This window comes from Bombina bombina, chromosome 3 (genome assembly GCF_027579735.1).
Source record: "Bombina bombina isolate aBomBom1 chromosome 3, aBomBom1.pri, whole genome shotgun sequence".
Classification (NCBI taxonomy): domain Eukaryota; kingdom Metazoa; phylum Chordata; class Amphibia; order Anura; family Bombinatoridae; genus Bombina; species Bombina bombina.
The window spans coordinates 612,841,225-612,864,167 of NC_069501.1; the positions used below are offsets into that span (position 1 = coordinate 612,841,225).

At 37.6% G+C, this 22,943-nt stretch overlaps 1 protein-coding gene across 1 annotated transcript in view; it reads right to left on the reverse strand.

Annotated features, from left to right (window-relative positions):
• COL9A2 (collagen type IX alpha 2 chain) overlaps positions 1–21,097 on the reverse strand; it is a 109,082-nt gene extending 87,985 nt beyond the window's left edge. Inside the window, exons 1-3 of the mRNA XM_053707221.1 lie at positions 20,855–21,097; positions 15,684–15,758; positions 7,962–7,994 (exon numbers count right to left, since the gene is read on the reverse strand). Of these exons, the coding sequence (XP_053563196.1) occupies positions 7,962–7,994; positions 15,684–15,758; positions 20,855–20,929 (183 nt within the window). The 5' untranslated portion in view covers positions 20,930–21,097. The remainder of the gene's footprint in view (positions 1–7,961; positions 7,995–15,683; positions 15,759–20,854) is intronic.
• Positions 21,098–22,943: the final 1,846 nt, after the last annotated feature.

Sequence of the window (22,943 nt, forward strand, 5' to 3'; positions counted from 1 at the left end):
CCTAACACTAATCCCCTGAAGATCATCCTACCTTGAGTCATCTTCACTCAGCCGAGCGACCGATGGAACTGAAGAGGAGATCCGGAGCGCCAGAAGTGATCCTCCAAGGGGCGCTGAAGAAGTCTTCCATCCGATGAAGTGATCCTCCAAGCGGCGCTGAAGAAGTCTTCCATCCGGGCGATGTCATCTTCCAAGCGGCACTGAAGATCATCTTCCATCCGGGCAATGTCATCTTCCAAGCGGGGTCTTCAATCTTCTTGCTTCAGGATCCATCTTCATCCCGCCGACGCGGAACATCCTTCTTCCCCAACGGACTAACGACGAATGAAGGCTCCTTTAAGAGACGTCATCCAAGATGGCGTCCCTTCAATTCAGATTGGCTGATAGGATTCTATCAGCCAATCGGAATTAAGGTAGGAAAAATCTGATTGGCTGATTGAATCAGCCAATCAGATTGAGATCGCATTCTATTGGCTGATCGGAACAGCCAATAGAATGCAATCTCAATCTGATTACAGTGGCGTCGGTGTAGTGGGGGGCAGGATAGGGGTTAATAAATGTATTATAGGTGGTGACAGTGTAGGGGGGGCAGATTAGGGGTTAATAAATTTAATGTAGGTTGCGGCAGGGTCCGGGAGCGGCGGTTTAGGGGTTAAACTATTTATTTAGTTGTGGCGAGGTGCGGGATTAGCAGGATAGGGGTTAATAACTTTATTATAGAGGGCGGCGGTATAGGGGGGCAGGACAGGGGTTACTAGGTATAATGTAGGTTGCGGCGGTGTCCGGGAGCGGCGGTTTAGGGGTTAATAAATTTATAAGTGTTGCGGTGGGGTCTAGGAGCGGCGGTTTAGGGGTTAATAAATTTATAGGTGTTGCGGCGGGGTCTAGGAGCGGTGGTTTAGGGGTTAATAAATTTATAAGTGTTGCGGTGGGCTCCGGGAGCGGCGGTTTAGGGGTTAATACATTTATAAGAGTTGCGGCGGGGTCTAGGAGCGGCGGTTTAGGGGTTAGTAACTTTATTTAGTTGCGGGGGGCTCCGGGGGCGCCGGTATAGGGTGTAGAACAGTGTAGTTTAGTGTGGGTGCTTAGTGACAGGCTAGCAATAAAGCTGTCAAAAAGCCGAAGAGCAGCAAGATCGGATGAGTGATAACTATCACAGTCCGCTGCTCATCGGCCCGTACTTGGTGCGCAGCTTTTTGACAGATTTATTGATAACTTAGGCGTATTTTTTCAGGTCCGCGGCGGCGAAGGTAGGTGAGCTTAGGCGGGCGTATTGAACCGGCGAAGGCAGGAAAGTTGACACGTTGATAACTACCCCCCTTAGAATTAAAAATGAAATACAGTTACTTACATTTCAGTTTTGGCTTAAACAAAAAATCCCAGTGAGAAAAACTCCCTCCAAATCAAGAATACTCTTCTAGCATTCCACTAGATCAGTCAGTCTATGTGGAAAATTATAAATTTAAAGAGATATGAAACCCAAAATGTTACTTTCAGGATTCAGATAGAGCAGTGATTTTCAACCTTTTTTTTGCCGTGTCACACTTTCTTACATTAAAAAATCTTGCGGCACACCACCATCCCAAAATTTTACAAAATCACACATTGTATATATAAAAGTTATTTCACAAAAGGCAAGACATGTCTGAGGACGGGCGGATCCCCGAAAACGTTCACTGATTTGCTGTACAGTAAATACTGTTGTTTGAAAAAATACCAGCGAGTGCTTGCCTTTTGTGAAATAACTTCTCTATGTATGGATTAGGTGGGCACCCTGGGAGTTGGTACGTTATGAGTGTGCTGGGTTCTCCTGGACTATGGTATATATAGTCATCATCTCACTCAAAATAAAAAAACGTCCCAAAATAAAAAACAAGCAAAATTTTAAAAAAAAATCACACTGTTGTCAGTCTGCCGCTGCACACCTGAGGATCTCTCACGGCACACTGGTTGAAAAACACTGAGATAGAGCATGCAATTTTAAACAACTTTTTAATTTACTTCTATTATCAATTTTTCTATGGCAGCAATTTTTCTAGAATGTTATCCATTTGCAAGAGCACCACTAGATGGCAGCACTGTTTCCTGTCATGTAGTGCTTCAGATGCCTACCTAGGTATCTCTTCAACACAGAATATCATGGGAACAAAGCACATTTGATAATAGAAGTAAATTGGAAACTTTTTTAAAATGGTTTGCTCTGCCTGAATCACAAAATCAGTTTTGGGGGTTTCATATCCCTTTAACATTACTTAACATTTATCACATTCATTTAAATTATGTATGTAATTAATTAATTAATTAATTAATATCCCAACTAGGCAACCTGGTAACTGAATATAAATTAAAAACATAATTATCCAGTTTGTAACATTGTACAATATGTATCAGTTGCAGAGGGTGAATTATTTATGATTCATGTACTACTTAATATTCAACCATGCTGGTAACCAGGGATAGACAAGGTGTCCGTACACGGACATTGGTGTCCGTGATTAGCCCTTGCAATGTCCGCCACAAATATAGTGTGAATAAAGTTAGTGGCTTGTCAAGAGACTGCTAGCGATATTGGGTGATAAGTTATGGAATAAATAAAGTCTGAGTGAAATACTGGATGTGTATCTGCATCTGTATAATAGCACCCAGCTATATACAAAGATACAGTAGTGACACTGGCACATGCATATAGCCAGACAAGGGCTGGTTATAGGGTCAGTGGTATCTGCATCAGTATAATAACACCCAGCTCTATACAAAGACATAGTAGTGACACTGGCACATGCATATAGCCAGACAAGGGTTGGTTATAGGGTCCGTGGTATCTGCCTCTGTATAATAACACCCAGCTCTATACAAAGACACAGTAGTGACACTGGCACATGCATATAGCAAGACAAGGGCTGGTTATAGAATCAGTGGTATCTGCCTCTGTATAATAACACCCAGCTCTATACAAAGACACAGTAGTGACACTGGCACATGCATATAGCAAGACAAGGGCTGGTTATAGGGTCCATGGTATCTGCCTCTGTATAATAACACCCAGCTCTATACAAAGACACAGTAGTGACACTGGCACATGCATATAGCCAGACAAGGGCTGGTTATAGGGTCCATGGTATCTGCCTCTGTATAATAACACCCAGCTCTATACAAAGACACAGTAGTGACACTGGCACATGCATATAGCCAGACAAGGGCTGGTTATACGGTCCGTGGTATCTGCCTCTGTATAATAACACCCAGCTCTATACAAAGACACAGTAGTGACACTGGCACATGCATATAGCCAGACAAGGGCTGGTTATAGGGTCAGTGGTATCTGCATCAGTATAATAACACCCAGCACTATATAATGACACAGTAGTGACACTGGCACATGGGTATAGCCAGAGGAGGGCTGGTTATAGGATCAGGGGTATCTGCATCAGTATAATAACACCCAGCTCTATACAAAGACATAGTAGTGACACTGGCACATGCATATAGCCAGACAAGGGTTGGTTATAGGGTCCGTGGTATCTGCCTCTGTATAATAACACCCAGCTCTATACAAAGACACAGTAGTGACACTGGCACATGCATATAGCAAGACAAGGGCTGGTTATAGAATCAGTGGTATCTGCCTCTGTATAATAACACCCAGCTCTATACAAAGACACAGTAGTGACACTGGCACATGCATATAGCAAGACAAGGGCTGGTTATAGGGTCCATGGTATCTGCCTCTGTATAATAACACCCAGCTCTATACAAAGACACAGTAGTGACACTGGCACATGCATATAGCCAGACAAGGGCTGGTTATAGGGTCCATGGTATCTGCCTCTGTATAATAACACCCAGCTCTATACAAAGACACAGTAGTGACACTGGCACATGCATATAGCCAGACAAGGGCTGGTTATACGGTCCGTGGTATCTGCCTCTGTATAATAACACCCAGCTCTATACAAAGACACAGTAGTGACACTGGCACATGCATATAGCCAGACAAGGGCTGGTTATAGGGTCAGTGGTATCTGCATCAGTATAATAACACCCAGCGCTATATAATGACACAGTAGTGACACTGGCACATGGGTATAGCCAGAGGAGGGCTGGTCATAGGGTCAGTGGTATCTGCATCAGTATAATAACACCCAGCACTATATAATGACACAGTAGTGACACTGGCTCATGGGTATAGCCAGAGGAGAGCTGGTTATAGGATCAGTGGTGACTGCATCAGTATAATAACACCAAGCACTATATAATGACACAGTAGTGATACTGGCACATGGGTATAGCCAGAGGAGGACTGGTTATATGATCAGTGGTATCTGCATCAGTATAACATTCAGCACTATATAATGACACAGTAGTGACACTGGCACATGGGTATAGCCAGAGGAGGGCTGGTTATAGGGTCAGTGGTATCTGCATCAGTATAACACCCAGCAGTATATAATGACACAGTAGTGACTCTGGCACATTGATATAGCCAGAGGGCTTGTTATAGAATCAGTGGTATCTGCATCAGTATAATAAGACCCAGCACTATATAATGACACAGTAGTGACACTGGCACATGGGTATAGCCAGAGGAGGGCTGGTTATAGGATCAGTGGTATCTGCATCAGTATAACACTCAGCACTATATAATGACACAGTAGTGACACTGACACATGGGTATAGCCAGAGGAGGGCTGGTTATAGAATCAGTGGTATCTGCATCAGTATAATAACACCAAGCACTATACAAAGACACAGACGTGACACTGGCTTATGGGTATAGCCAGAGGAGGGCTGGTTATAGGATCAGTGGTATCTGCATCAGTATAATAACACCCAGCACTATATAATGACACAGTAGTGACACTGGCACATGGGTATAGCCAGAGGAGGGCTGGTTATAGGATCAGTGGTATCTGCATCAGTATAATAAGACCCAGCACTATATAATGACACAGTAGTGACACTGGCACATGGGTATAGCCAGAGGAGGGCTGGTTATAGGATCAGTGGTATCTGCATCAGTATAACACTCAGCACTATATAATGACACAGTAGTGACACTGACACATGGGTATAGCCAGAGGAGGGCTGGTTATAGAATCAGTGGTATCTGCATCAGTATAATAACACCAATCACTATACAAAGACACAGACGTGACACTGGCTTATGGGTATAGCCAGAGGAGGGCTGGTTATAGGATCAGTGGTATCTGCATCAGTATAACACCCAGCACTATATAATGACACAGTAGTGACACTGGCACATGGATATAGCCAGAGGGCTTGTTATAGAATCAGTGGTATCTGCATCAGTATAATAACACCCAGCACTATATAATGACACAGCAGTGACACTGGCTCATGGGTATAGCCAGAGGAGGGCTGGTTATAGGATCAGGGGTATCTGCATCAGTATAATAACACCCAGCACTATATAATGACACAGTAGTGACACTGGCACATGGGTATAGCCAGAGGAGGGCTGGTTATAGAATCAGTGGTATCTGCATCAGTATAATAACACCCAGCACTATATAATGACACAGTAGTGACACTGGCACATGGGTATAGCCAGAGGAGGGCTGGTTATAGAATCAGTGGTATCTGCATCAGTATAATAACACCCAGCGCTATATAATGACACAGCAGTGACACTGGCACATGGGTATAGCCAGAGGAGGTCTGGTTATAGAATCAGTGGTATCTGCATCAGTATAATAACACCCAGCACTATATAATGACACAGCAGTGACTCTGGCACATGGGTATAGCCAGAGGAGGGCTGGTTATAGGATCAGTGGTATCTGCATCAGTATAATAACACCCAGCGCTATATAATGACACAGCAGTGACATTGGCACATGGGTATAGCCAGATAAGGCCTGGTTATAGGATCAGTGGTATCTGCATCAGTATAATAACACCAAGCACTATACAAAGACACAGTAGTGACACTGGCACATGGGTATAGCCAGAGGAGGGCTGGTTATAGGGTCAGGGGTATCTGCATCAGTATAATAACACCCAGCGCTATATAATGACACAGTAGTGACACTAGCACATGCGTATAGCCAGACAAGGGTTGGTTATAGGATCAGGGGTATCTGCATCAGTATAATAACACCCAGCGCTATATAATGACACAGCAGTGACACTGGCACATGGGTATAGCCAGAGGAGGTCTGGTTATAGAATCAGTGGTATCTGCATCAGTATAATAACACCCAGCACTATATAATGACACAGTAGTGACACTAGGCACATGGGTATAGCCAGAGGAGGGCTGGTTATAGGATCAGTGGTATCTGCATCAGTATAATAACACCAAGCATTATATAATGACACAGTAGTTACACTGGCACATGGGTATAGCCAGAGGGCTGGTTATAGAATCAGTGGTATCTGCATCAGTATAAGAACATCAAGCACTATATAATGACACAGTAGTGACACTGGCACATGGGTATAGCCAGAGGAGGGCTGGTTATAGGATCAGTGGTATCTGCATCAGTATAATAACACCCAGCGCTATATAATGACACAGCAGTGACATTGGCACATGGGTATAGCCAGATAAGGCCTGGTTATAGGATCAGGGGTATCTGCATCAGTATAATAACACCCAGCACTATATAATGACACAGTAGTGACACTGGCACATGGGTATAGCCAGAGGAGGGCTGGTTATAGAATCAGTGGTATCTGCATCAGTATAATAACACCCAGCACTATATAATGACACAGTAGTGACACTGGCACATGGGTATAGCCAGAGGAGGGCTGGTTATAGAATCAGTGGTATCTGCATCAGTATAATAACACCCAGCGCTATATAATGACACAGCAGTGACACTGGCACATGGGTATAGCCAGAGGAGGTCTGGTTATAGAATCAGTGGTATCTGCATCAGTATAATAACACCCAGCACTATATAATGACACAGTAGTGACACTAGGCACATGGGTATAGCCAGAGGAGGGCTGGTTATAGGATCAGTGGTATCTGCATCAGTATAATAACACCAAGCATTATATAATGACACAGTAGTTACACTGGCACATGGGTATAGCCAGAGGGCTGGTTATAGAATCAGTGGTATCTGCATCAGTATAAGAACATCAAGCACTATATAATGACACAGTAGTGACACTGGCACATGGATATAGCCAGAGGAGGGCTGGTTATAGAATCAGTGGTATCTGCATCAGTATAATAACACCCAGCGCTATATAATGACACAGTAGTGACACTGGCACATGGGTATAGCCAGAGGAGGGCTGGTTATAGGATCAGTGGTATCTGCATCAGTATAATAACACCCAGCACTATATAATGACACAGTAGTGACACTGGCACATGGGTATAGCCAGAGGAGGTCTGGTTATAGAATCAGTGGTATCTGCATCAGTATAATAACACTAGAAAATAAAGTTTTTAATTTGAAATGTACCTTGGTGTCCTTCACTAAGGTCTGTACTTTGGAAAATGTCCACCACAGCCTTTGTCTGTGCCTATCCCTGCTGGTAACTTCAAATGTAGTTCTTGTATTTGATAGTTCTGTCCTATTTATTTAGAGATACAGTCTCCTTTTACAATTATTCACAGAAAAAATCTGTGGCTGTGTGTGCAGTATATTAGTAATTACTGTACAGTAGTTGATATAAAGGAATAGAGGTTGCTTTGTTATATGTGTTTAAATGGTATTAAAGGTACCCATGTGTACTGTAACTGCATGTGTGTAACAGAACTGTTAGTTAATATATATTTTTCTTTGTGTACTTTACTTCCCCCAGATTACTGTGAGTTAAATAACTATTTGGGCCAGAACTAAATGTGAAAATAAATACCACTTCATAGCAGCCTAACTCATTTTGCCAACTCAAACTTAAATCTGCATGGAAAGGAACTGCATGAATGAAACATTTCCTGTGTGAGTGATATGAGAGCAGGCTATTTCACTTACCAGTGGTCCTACTCCTGGTGGTCCTCTGTCGCCCTGTGGAGAAGCACAAATGACTTAGTGATAGGTTTCTCATATAACACAATTAAATTGCAATTAATTACTTTCTCTAATGTTCTATAACATTAAAATTATATGTAAATGCTTTTCAACCTTTCTATTTTGAAGTGTTTTATCACATTTTACTCAGTTCTTAATGCTTATTCAAATGTTTAATTATAAATTATGATTTTTAAAAACACATTGGATAGGTGAATTTTGCTCCAAGCAGGTAGTTGGTGACTGGTTCACCAAAATGAGCAAATATTTCTTTGGGAAGAGAAACACCTTGTATACGGAATATCCATAACTTATTCACAACAATGATTGCCTGTAGCAATCTGGTTATCTTATATACCTTTATTCGTGATAGTGTTAATAACGTTTTTAAAGTTAAAGTGGTTAATTAAACCTGTGTTGGTTTGTCTTGTGCTAAGTGTTGATGTCAAATTCCCAATATCCGTTTAAAATACTTTGTGACAAATTAATGAATAATTTATACTAACCTATGTGGTTTTTAACTATATAATTTTTTTCAAGTGTGCTAGTGCTTGTTAATGTGGAAACTATTCTGTATTACTAAGACTTCATATAAGTGAGGAGATACAATTTTTTAGATAAATACCCAAAAACGATGGTAGCTATAATTAATATTACGCAAATGTAACTGCATATATAATTACAGCTATAATTCAACTTATCCTTGTTAAGATTTCACTTGCAGTATTGTATTGGATTCTATATTTGAACAAGTGACTATATATTCAAATAATAACAATTTATTTAATTGATCATATGCATTTCTACACACAGTATAAATAATCGTTCATATTAAACTAAGAATCATTGATGTACCCTTAGGTAAAAAATGAAAAAATAAAAAATAGTAATAAAAAAAATAAATATAAAAATTATAAAAAACACAGGTGTCATAAAAAGTGCTTATATAAGCTTAAAACGTGCTTATATAGGCTTAAAAAAACTTCCATTCATTAATGCTTGATAAAGAAAGTTAGATGTATACAAGGGGCTTGATCACATATGCAGCGTCGCCCGCAAAAGCCGGCGACGCTAGATTTTACGCAATTTTGGTATTACATATACGGCGTAGCATACAAGTTACTCGCGTATTTTTCACCAATCGGCCGTATTTTTTTTTGCACTGACTAAAAAAGCAACGTAACTCCCTGGAAGCCTTAACAAACACATACATTTAAGCAGCATCTCAAGGTTAAAGGGACAGTATACTATGATATTGTTTTTTTAAGGTTTATTTGTGTATTTGAAATAGTTTGAAGCCACAACATAATCAAATGGATTGAGCTTGTAGGTACTTTATCACATTGTGGACATATACTTGTTTATTTACTTTAAATTTCTTCTCAAAACAATCAACAATACTTGAAATGTATTGAAAACTACAGATCAATCAGTAGAATTTTAAAATATTTTGGATGTGTAATCTTGCAATCCTATAGAACTGTATAGATATAGGAAAAATCTAAAATAACGAATCATAGGAAGTCACTGACTAAAACTAATGCAATGTACTAGTCTAAATTATCTACAGCTTTCCAGGACTGGGATCTTCAGCAGCAAGTAACTACAAAATTCCTCAGTGGAATTCAAAAAGGGAAATTGTACATTGAAAGCTCTGTATCTTAATATAGACCATTTCCTAATTTATCAGTTAGAATGGGAGACAATTGTAGTACAATATAGCAGGGTTCGACAAGCCCAGGTGCCAGGGAGAAAATGGCATCTTAAAATTAGGCCCTAGTTTCCTGGTTTAGAGTCCCCAAGACATTCATGAGTAAATACTCCCAATGCCCCTTACTGGCTGCAACCAGCTGCACCTAAAATTTAGCTATGTGCAGCTGGATCCTTTATAGGCCTACAGTTCTATAATACAAATCCAACCTGTATTGGGTTATTATATAATGTATGTGTGGGCATGTAATTAATATATATGTATACAGACACACACACTCATGTTTGGCCCAGACTACACCAGACGACGCCAGATTTTACGCAATTTTGGTATTACATATACGGCGTAGCATACAAGTTACTCGCGTATTTTTCACCCATCGGCCGTATTTTTTTTTAACCATAGACTAACATAGAACAGACACGCAATTTGGTATCCAATATACAGCGTAAGGACTTACGCGCACAGAATTCAGAAAATCTACTCCATTCTCATCTCGCCACAAATTGCAGGCGCAGCAACCCTTGCACTGACTAAAAAAGCAACGTAACTCCCTGGAAGCCTTAACAAACACATACATTTAAGCAGCATCTCAAGGTTAAAGGGACAGTATACTATGATATTGTTTTTTTAAGGTTTATTTGTGTATTTGAAATAGTTTGAAGCCACAACATAATCAAATGGATTGAGCTTGTAGGTACTTTATCACATTGTGGACATATACTTGTTTATTTACTTTAAATTTCTTCTCAAAACAATCAACAATACTTGGAGGAGAGAACAATGGGAAATCATAATTGTATTACCTTCATCTCTTTATATATGGGTATATATATATGAATTTTGAATAGCAGAATTACGTGTCGCATTTATTTGAAATTGCGGATCATTTTTACGAGTGTTAGCCTAATTTGCATAAAACTACATACTCTATATTGACACTTTCCGTGGAAAAAATACTGGCGTAAGTTACTTGCGATGACTAAAATGTGTATTTGCGCACATTTCAGAAGATCGCCAGTTTGTCCTACTTACGCCAGTTTAGCATCTGACGGCGCAGTATATGTAATACCCCGATATGCGAGGTGAAATTACGGGCGGCGCGGGTTCCCTCGCTTGCGCCGAAACCTGAGCCGTATATGTGATGTATATAAATTAAATGAGCATATACTGGCCTATTGAATCAGATATTGGGTTGTATAATGAAACATTTGTTGCAAAGAACTGAAATCTGTGTGCCAACGGGTATTGTTGTCAATCAATTTATCCATCTTAGGTGGAAAACAAACTGGAATTTATCTTAGTTCTTATTGTGACAAATGTCTTAATGTTCCTGTTGATATTTTTTAGTAGTGGGTGAAAAAATCTAATCTTACACAGTACCTTACTTTCTTTTTAGAAGTCCATAGAATTACAGTGCTTCCTACGGCTTCTATTACCGTTGTTTTCTGTCCTTGATTCAGTTGCTCTATCACATGGGCCTAACTGACCAATTATATTGTACTTCGCCTTCGGTAGTGCGCGCACTTATGAGATTGGTTCTGGGTCTTCTGAGCCCCTCTCGCTATTCCTCTGAGACTATCCACCTAATCAGAAATCAAAGTTTTTTTTATATTAAGAGGCTTTATCATAGTACCATTCTTAGCTATTGCAATGCTTCACATGTACCAATATCTCAGGGTCCTCTAATCCCTGTACTAGTTGGATATTATTGTCATCCTAACCCAACCCTCTAGTACTGTCACTGTGTACACATCTTTGTTGTATACATGTCTTCCAATCTAGGACAATTCATAGCTTAAAGGGACACTGAACCCAATTTTTTTCTTTCGTGATTCAGATAGAGCATGCAATTTTAAGCAACTTTCTAAATGACTAATATTATCAAATTTTCTTCATTCTTTTGGTATGTTTATTTGAAAAGCAAAAATGTAAGTTAAGATGCCGGCTCATTTTTGGTGAACATCCTGGGTTGTCCTTGCTGATTAGACAGCACCAGTAAACAAGTGCTGTCCATGGTGCTGAACCAAAAAATTGCTGGCTCCTTAGCTTAGATGCCTTCTTTTTTTAAATAAAGATAGCAAGAGAATGAAGAAAAAATGATAATAGAAGTAAATTAGAAAGTTGCTTAAAATTGCATGCTTTATCTGAATCATGAAAGAAAAAAATTGGGTTCAGTGTCCCTTTAAGCTATGAATTGTCCTAGATTGGAAGACATGTATACAACAAAGATGTGTACACAGTGACAGTACTAGAGGGTTGGGTTAGGATGACAATAATATCCAACTAGTACAGGGATTAGAGGACCCTGAGATATTGGTACATGTGAAGCATTGCAATAGCTAAGAATGGTACTATGATAAAGCCTCTTAATATAAAAAAAAACTTTGATTTCTGATTAGGTGGATAGTCTCATATATAGGGAATTTCAGTCATTTTATATTGAAAACTACAGATCAATCAGTAGAATTTTAAAATATTTTGGATGTGTAATCTTGCAATCCTATAGAACAGTATAGATATAGGAAAAATCTAAAATAACGAATCATAGGAAGTCACTGACTAAAACTAATGCAATGTACTAGTCTAAATTATCTACAGCTTTCCAGGACTGGGATCTTCAGCAGCAAGTAACTACAAAATTCCTCAGTGGAATTCAAAAAGGGAAATTGTACATTGAAAGCTCTGTATCTTAATAAAGACCATTTCCTAATTTATCAGTTAGAATGGGAGACAATTGTAGTACAATATAGCAGGGTTCGACAAGCCCAGGTGCCAGGGAGAAAATGGCATCTTAAAATTAGGCCCTAGTTTCCTGGTTTAGAGTCCCCAAGACATTCATGAGTAAATACTCCCAATGCCCCTTACTGGCTGCATCCAGCTGCACCTAAAATTTAGCTATGTGCAGCTGGATCCTTTATAGGCCTACAGTTCTATAATACAAATCCAACCTGTATTGGGTTATTATATAATGTATGTGTGGGCATGTAATTAATATATATGTATACAGACACACACACTCATGTTTGGCCCAGACTACACGTGGAACAATACATTTTAACACTCATGAGCACTAACTGTGTAAAAAATGAGCACTCCCAGGTTATCGCTGGTATTACAAGTTCAATATACTGAAGTTCTGATGTAAATTATTGCTTGAAAAATCAAATCATGGGATTGTCAATGCTATCACATGATTTCAAGGCCGGATTGGATCATGGGGAACTGCCTACAATGCTAGACACGCCCCCAGAACTATTTCCCATTAAATAAAAGGAGGAGGGTGCAGGAGGAAAGCAAAAAAGGTTGGACCTTCCATGCCGTCCTAATGGCGTTAATGCCCAACAGCATGGAACGTCCTAATAGCGTTGAGCATTTAAGGAAAGAATTATCTTTAGGAAATTTGCTGCCTGCCAAGACTCAAATAATATACATTACAGCTGCATCAAATATTTTGTTACCGCTAAATATATAAATTATTATATTTGTTATGGCCAGCTACGCAGCATTAATAATAATAGTAGCACTTTAAAGAGACTATCAGTTTAAAGAGGAGTTTAATTTGCCATAGCTGCACCCAATATAATAATGCAGTTACAACTATAAGGCATCTCCTTTTAACATAGTGATATATTTCAAGTTTAGGACTATCAGTTATATACTATCGTTAAGGTCAGATTATGAGTGGTGTGCGTTAACAGTTACACGCAAGCGATAAGGGGTTTATAATGGATATTTGCGCAGATAGGGTTTTCCGCTTGTATTACAAGTGGAAAGTAAACGCAATTGCTTGAAGTTAACACTCGTCAGGTTAGAGCAACCTTAGAGCTCTGGTTAAGTGTTTTGCGTAACCAAAAAGTCTCATAAAACACATCAAAAATACATTACAAAGAACAGTTACACTCATAATATAATTTAATAACAATAATTTAAAAAAAAAATTGCACAAAAAGTTATAAGGGATCAAAGATACGAGGTCTCAGGTGCTAGAAAAAAAAAGCAAGCAAAGGGCTTTAACAATGAGATGCATTCATATACATGTCTAAATATGTATATGTGTGTATATATATATATATATACAGTATATATATATATATATATATATATATATATATATATATACAGTATATAGATAGATAGAGATATGTGTGTGTGCGCATTTGTATTTATTTATATGTGTATATATGTATTTACAGACATATATATATATATATATATATATATATATATACACATACATATATAGACATATATATAAGTGCATTAGAGCCCTTTGCAGTTAGGTAGATGAAAACATGTAAAAGCATATTCATGCAATATTATTATTTAATAAAGTGTTATATTGTGTATTAACCATAAATATTTCACATTCCAATGTTCTGCACATAGCAGAATATGTTCTATGTATTTATAAATAAATATTCTTATATACAGTATATATATATATATATGTATATATCTATACCTATATATAGTCATACATATATATATATATATATATATATATATATATATATATATATATATATATATATATATATATATATATATTGTATAAAAAATACCATAAGATATATATAGAAATATGTATTTTTAGGAATAAATAGAACATATTCTACTATGTGAAATATCCATATTTTCATGTCAGGTTAGCATATTTGAGAATATGAGATCGGGTTTGCACGCGAGTGGGGTTGTAGGGTTTTTTCCACTTTTTTTGCTTCATTGACTTCTATGGGGGAATGCGTTTTAGCACGCGAGTGAAAACAGTTTACTTTCAACTCATAATAGAAGCCCAACACGATGCACGCAAAAAGCTTACTTCTAGTGCAAGAAAACACTTGAGCAGGAGCGCTAAATAGCGCTCCACTTGTAATCCAGCCCTTAATTGGTAACTTTTAATTACCTCTATCAACCACTCTTAGAACTCTGAGAATCTGTTAATATTATTATTTCCCTTGCTCATTGGGGTCTCATAGTAATATATGTGTTATGTGGTAACATATCTGAAAACATAGCAGGCAGAGAATAGATATTTCATATCCATATTATTCTAGTGGGGTTAGGGTTTTTTAATTTTCTACACATTTTAATTAATTTTTTATGTACTGTATATAAAGATTTTAGTTTTTTATTTCAGTTAACAAAATGTCACAAAAATACACAGATATGTTTATATGAAAAAAGGAAAACTAGTGTGTTACTATGGGGCTGATTTAACATGCTGCGAATGCAGCAGTTTCCCCGCCAGCCGTCAATAATAGAAGCCTGTAAACATAAGTTAAGAAGCAGCAGTATTTAGACCACTGTTCCATAACTTATTCGCCACCTCTGAGGGGGTGGACAGAAATCAACACGATCAGTTACGATTGGGATGATTGACACCCCCTGCTAGCGGCCGATTGGCCGCAAATCTGATCTGCGGGGGGCTGCATTGCACAAGCATTTCACTAGAAATGCTTGTGCAATGTTAAATGCCAAAAGTGTATGCTGTCGGCATTTAGTGATGTCGGGTGGACATGATACGCTACAGCGGATCATGTCCGCCCGCATTTTAATAAATCGGCCCCTATGTGTCTTATAAAGATTGATTTGTAAACAAAAACAAAAAAAGGTTTAACTGTTGTGACTTACAGGGTCAATGTCTGATTACATGTCTATACATAAACAGTGACCACAAATTAAAAACATCTTCAGTCTTGTTATATAAACATGTTCATTTTTGGAACTGTCTCTGACATGTAGCTGGATCTAAAACATTTTTTATGTAAAGTATGAAAAATAAAACTGAACATTGTGTAAGTACATTTGTCCTTTACTGCACACTAATAGAACCAAACTTTATTTTTACATTTATGCACACAAAAATTATATCAAATGCATTGCCTGCCCTCTAGTGGTAGTAAGCTAGAAGTGTGCTTCCTGCATGAGAAGGTAGATTACAGAGCCTCTTTGTTCCTGGATAGTGTACTCACATCAATGCCATCTGATCCTGGGATCCCTGGTAGCCCTGGTGGACCTGGAGGGCCTGGTTCTCCTGGAGGTCCCCTCTAAGGAAAAAAAGGTAAATAATTAGAATAAAATACTCTGAAATATACTATCCAATGACACCTGCACTTTGTGGGGTTTGTATTTTTTAACGCACTTATGGATGTTCTGAAAGTTTGCAATAATGTGTGTGATGTATGTAAGTCATTTATTAGGGCCTTGTTATGCCCTGATAATAGCACGTACATTACATGTAATCCTTAGATCCTCCTGGTATCCCTACAAACTCACCTCCAGCATGACTTAAAGGTACATTAAACCCAACCGTAAATCCCCATAAATTGGTAAATATGCATAAAAATAAGTTTGCAATCTACTTTTATTATTATGTTTCGTATCACGTAACTAGAGAAAATCCTGCTGTTTTTCCTGACCCAAAAAAAGGATTTTGGTTGATTCTGCAACATAACTACACAGTGACTGCTTCATCAGTAAAATTACCTAATTTATATCTCTAACTGACCACAGAAAAGTAGGGAAGAGATAAAAACATTCAAGAGGCTGTTCAAGGGGGGTGTCCCTGGACTGCAAAACAATGCAATAAAATAACATTTATTTAAAACATTTAAATTTAAAGGGATATGAAACCCAAAACTTTTATTTTGTAATTTTTACTGAGGATATACATTTTGAAAAGTTTCAAATTTACTTCTGTTATCAAATTTGTTCCCATATTGTTCTTTGTTGAAGGGATACCTAGATAGGCATCTGGAGAACAACATTGCAGGAAATAATGCTGCCATCTAGTGTTCTTGCAAATGGCTAAAATTCTTCACAAACTGCTGCCATATAGTGCTTCAGATATGTGCACCCTCCTAAGTTTACCATCCTGCTTTTTAACAAAAGATAACAAGAGCAAAAGGAAAATTTGATAATGGAAGTAAATTAGAAAGTTGTGCATGCTCTATCTGAATCATGAAAGAAAATGTTTGGGTTTCATGGCTCTTTAACTTTAATAACTAGTTAATTTCAGAACTTTCATTACAGAGAAATTATAAAATACTCTAATAATAATAATAATGATGATGAATATATTTTTCTTCTTTAAAAAAAAAAAAGCAAATCTAAGAAAACAAAGAAGCTGGACATTTAAAGTTCTATCTAGGAACAGTCAATGAGACATTAGCAACCTCAGCCCAAAACTATAAACATTAAAAAGTTTCCTATATATTTGATTTATCCAGTGCCCTAGATTTACAGAAACTCCTCAGTTCATACAACACTGTGCTATATGCTGCAATAATGACCCCTAAAAGAAGTCACAATATAGTGCAAGATTAGGAGACTGCTTATATACATTCTGCTCAGCCCTCATTGGTGGGGGATATTGGTTTCTTTTTCATGGTGAGTGAACTGCTGGAGATTTTCAATAAAGAAAGTAAAGTAAAATAGGAGCCTCCTGTCTTGAGCTAGAAATCTTTTCAATTAAATTATATTGTATCACTTGAGCGTTGTCTGAATGCCTTGTTGATGTCAATGACAAGTTTTATAATGCAGTTTAGTGCACAAGAAGTAGCTTGGATACTGCTGTGCAGTGAAAATATATGGAAAAGTGTATATGGACAATGCACCCTTGTTGCTGGCTACAGACACTGCTGATGCTCTATAGGTAAAACTCAGCACACAAGTGGAGCTTTGTCTGCAAATCGTTGCTTCACTCCAGCTCATTGCAGGCCATGCAATAACTTCAGTGAGAGGTAATCACAGCAAGCCGCAGCCTCTATGTCCTGAGTTTGTTTGTGTTCAGGGGCTCTGTGTGTGTGAGGCGAACAGGATCAGGGCTGCTTGTGACTACTGAATGAGGAACTTTGTTCTCACATATGAATGCCAAATGTCTCAGCTCTCTGCATTCCACCTAGCTCCACACCTTTGCACACAGCTCTTAAAATATCATAGCAAATCAAGTCCACTTGTATAGGTTCAGCCAGTTAGCTAGTGCACTGTTCTTATTCCATAGTCCTTTGTACATTTACACTATTTAAAGGGACAGTATACTGTAAAATAGTCTTTCCCTTAATGTGTTTACAATTGCTTTTTTTACCAACTGCAGAGTAAAAAATGTATGAAAATTAGCTTTTTAAGGTTTATTTCTGTATATTAAAGCTCTGATTTTGTATTTTGAAGCCACAGCCTAATAAAATAGGTTGAGCTTGTAGGTATAATCAGATCTCATTACTGTATCACATTGTGCACATATACCTGCTTCTTTATCTTATATCTGTCCTTAAAACAATCACCAATACTTTGAGAGAACAATGGAAAATCAACATTTTATTACCTTATCTCTGCTTTATCACACTGGGAGTGTAATTTCCTCTGCTGGCTGTGTTTACAAAGCTTATCTATAGCTGGTACGCGCGGCCACAAACTTTCAGAATAGGTGGGGATACCACATGCTAAATTAACAATTTCAAATGCCAATATAAGGGTAAAGGAGCTACTTGTAAACAATTTAATACACTCCAGCAGGTAAAGTGGATCATTGGGAACAAATTAAAGGGGAGAAAATTTTTGAGTAAACTGTCCCTTTAATTATATTACTGCATTTGTCTTAACTACTTATGCCAGCACTCAAAATGGTATTCTTCCCTGGTTTGTCTTAAACCTGCCAATCTCCAAATCCAGTGAATGATCTCTTATTCTAGCACAGTGCTCTCCTACCTAAGGCCAAGAACCTCTAGTGCTCCACCCCACTTCCTCCTTGCACACACCACTACCTCTCCCCATTTGAAACACTTAGTAAATTCCTCTGCTCAACTCCTAGTCCATTCCTGTGTTCTCCAGATATTTCCAAAGTATGTGTTTCTAGAGATGTGTGTATGTACAGGTGAGGCAATAACTCACTACTGATTTGCTAAGTAACTGTTTTGTTATACAGAATATTGTGCTTTTTGTTTTTTTATTAACCACACATATGTTGTTTATTCTATGGTCCTCTAAGTGCTAAAAAAATCTCAATGGGCCACTCATTTGTAAACTGTGGATACTTGAGTTTAACACATGTTCTTCTAATCCTTTTCTTCTCTCTCTATTCATCTTTTATCCTCTCTCTATAATGCCACACAGCATGATCTATTCTCGCTCTCTATATCAGTGATCATAGGTGCATTGATATATAATTGATAATAAAGAAAAAGGGTGTAGAGGAATTTGGTCCCTGTCACTTTTTCTGATTGGGGATTTGTTTCTGTGATACTGACATATTTTTCCTACAAGGGTTATGCATATATGTTTTTGTTTGCATATCAGCTGGAAGTATGTTATATCTAATGCTATATTTGTGAAGTATGTATTTTGTACAGTACAAGAAAAAGGAGACCAGACACTATGTCCCCAATGTCATACTGAGCATATTGTCAGTTCTGGGTTTCCATTTCTCTATCTCATGAATTACCAGTATCGGAGCATAATATCTTGTTTTACCATTTATATCCCATGAATCACTTGCTCTGCTGCTTTGTAGCAATTCAGTATGATCTCTAGTTCTAGCAGCTACCAGGGTAGCAACATATTTTAACTGGTGAAAAATTCATTAAACTCAAAGTGCGAGTGAAAAATAAATAAAACAACAATATATACTGCAATATAAACCTAAATGGGTATTCATTTTGCCACATAAGGGACAAAAAACTAATCTATACCTAGACTTAGAAATACATACACTGAATTTTCACTGAAAACATTTTTTAATCATTTAGTTGCTGAGATAGCAGCACTCTGTGTGTTGCAAATAAAGTTAGATGCAGGCAGGAGTAATGATGAGTGAGGAAGGGTAGTGATAGATTGATTTTGAGGGCTGCACTGTGGCCCTCAGGTTTTAGGTTGGACAGCCCTGTTCTAGCATTGTCCCCTCTCAAATCTCCAGTCTCTAGGATAGTTACTGATAAATGTAGTTGTAAAGCAGAGTGAGTTGTTTAAAACTAATAATAACTCATTTTATCCATACATAAATGTACAGCAACAACTCTGTAACAAATACATAATAACTAAATACTAGTATACTATTATCTAATTATTTCACAACTTAAATGAAAAAATATTGATGATTCTTGAGTTATTCATATTGGCTATTTTTGTTCACAGCATAGTTAATTACAAACAGTATGACATTTTTTGCCCATGAGTTACAGAGAAATAAACTTTGTCTAAAGTTAAAAGGAAACACTGGAATCAAACAAACAAAACTGCATTTTCACAGTGATACTAGAAAACAGAATAGTTTCAAACCAATTGGGAAGGCCCATTTTATCTGATATGTAAAAAAAAAGTTTTGTATATCTATCTGCTCATACAATGTACAGTAGGAATACATTTTAACAGAAACTGTATTCTCCATCATTTCTATCATTTAGGTGAAATATAGATAAGGTGGATACTTACACACAGGAGGGCAGGGCAAGCCTGGAAACTGACACAGAGGTGTAAGATAGCCACAGACTAATGCAACAGAACTAGCAAATACGCTTTTGTAGTAAAGGAAAACAGATGTATTTATTTTCTGGATGTTGCAGAAATAAAGGCTCTAGCCACAAACACACTGTAAGGTATATTCCAGCACCGGTAAGTGATGTATCAGTTTGCTGAATATAGGCCTTTATGTTATTAATCCCTATGCATTTCCTCCAGTGTATTATCAGTTTACTCTCTATAAATGTTTGCTATCCAGTCTGCGCTCCTAAATGATTGCAAAGAAAATTCATTTCCAGGTTTCAAGGTGCAATCATTTATTGCAGTCAAATCATGTCAAAGAGTATCAAAATTAAAGTTATAGACAGTACACAAACGCTGAGCTCCTTAACTGCAACTTAGGCCAAAAAAGTGTCATCGGCAGAACCAATCTGCCACTCAAAAATATCCTTTTTGTTCTGTTATTAACCATTTTGTTTTTTGTTTTTATCCAGCCTAGCCTAGCAAATAATATTTTACTTTTCCAAACATAAACATTCTGAGTCAGGTTAACTGCATGTATACACAACTCTAATTTACATTGTTTCTATATAGAATATATGTATACACCTACAAAAATAAACTCCTTAACTTTTGTCTTCATTCCCATAAACAGAAAAAAAAGCAGATCCAAGGAAAGGAAGTAACTTACAAACTGTGCCAGGGACAAGCAGACGAAGTGAAGGAGCAGAGAGAGGCGAAGGATACCCCAAGAGCTGGCCATCATGTGAAGAACTGGACAGCAGACAACCTGAGAGAAGGGGTGGGGGGAAATGGGAAAAGCCAAATGCAGGTCTGGAAGCTCCTTCTGGCCGAAGCAGGAGCACCAGTTATCCCTGTGTTACCAGATCCTGAGGACAGGAGACTGGGATGCAGCCTCTTGATACTCACTGACGGGGTGAGGTTGAGGAGAAGGGGAACAGCCCATGAATATGTAATGACCTCCTGGGTAAAAGAGGTGGGACATTGGATAGCTTTACACAGTAGAGGTGGGTGAGGAGGGGTCTGCTCTGGCACATTCCTTCTGCCAATTCCCAAGCATCTAAAACACACAACTACATTTGTGCAACAGATTTAATATTTGATGATGGCTGAGAGTGTGTTTTTTTTTTAAGCACTGGAGTCTATTTAAGGAATTTTATTCTAGCAGCAGGGACATAGATTAATGTCAAATTGATTGGCTAGCTATCAAGTTATCATAAAATATTTTTAAATTAGAATCACTGATTTTAATTCCAGGTCAGACCATCTTTTTACATGTCATTAAAGCTTAAGGTTTAAGGTGCAGCAGTTTTCAGAAAATTGAACATGATGTCATGATGTGAAGGGGGATAGTAAAGGAGTCAGGTGTAATTTCTTAAAGTAGTTATCCCTTTTGTTAAAAAGGATATTGTACTTATTTTTCTTTGTTTCATTTAAAAGTGTGTGCTCTTAGATAACCTAACTTCTTAAAGCGCCATAATAGTAAAAAAAGACATGCTCTAATTTCTCAGAGAATGTCATTTTAAGAATAGTGACCCTGAACTACTATGGGCCAGATTACGAGTGGAGCGCAAATATCTGCGCCTAAGCGATAAAGGGTATATTGCGAGGGTTTGTGCTTGTCAGGCTTACAGCTCGTATTATGAGTTGAAAGTAAACCCTAGAATGATTACAGTGACTTCAGAGCTCTGGTCAATTTCGTTAAACTAAAAAGTTGCACAAAGCACATCAAAAATACATTGCAAAGTATAGTTACACATATAATAACACTATCTAATAAAAAATATTGCACACAAAGGTTATAAGGGCTGAAAGATATGAGTTCTCAGGTGTTAGAGAAAAAAGGCAGGCAAAGGGCTTTAATATAGAGATACATGCATATACATGTCTAAATATGGATATGCATGTGTGTGTGTATATATATATATATATATATATATATATATATATATATATATATATATATATATATATATATATAAAAATGCCTATATATGTGTACATATATATATAATCGCATTGGAGCCCTTTGCCGTTGAGTGGATGAAAACATGCAAAAGCATATTTATGCAATATTTATATTTAATAAAGGTTTCTATCATGTATTTACTGTAAATATTTTGCATTCACATAAATATTGCACAGAATATTTTCTATGTATTTTTAAATAGATATTCCTATATATCTATACCCATATATAATCATCTATACATATAGGTATAGATATATATATTTTACCAAAAAAACATCAGATATATGTAGAAATATTTATTTATTTATGAATAAATAGAACATATTCTGCTATGTGAAGAACATTGGAATGTAAAATATTCATATTTTCATGTTGGGTTAGTGCAAATGAGAATATGCTATCGGGTTTGCACAAGAGTGGGGGGGGGGTTCTACTTTTTTTCTCCTTTGACTTCTATGGGGGAATAAGGGAATGTGCACACAATGTTCTAACTTCAGATTTTTGCCCTTGTCGGGTTAGCGCAAGAACAAAAACAGTTTACTTTCAACTCATATAATAGTGCAACTCGATGAGGGCAAAAATCTTAATTCTGGCGCTATTAACGCTCAAATGGGAGCATTCATTTGTGCTCCACTCGTAATTTGGTCCTATGTGTTTAATCCCTGCATGGGGTTAAACAAACAGTAGAAGTGCCACTCTGAACCCACAGAGCACTGCTGGTTCCAAGCAGAAACCATGGCTGATCCTATCAGCTGTGTTATTTACACAGCTGAGTTGTGTAACTAGT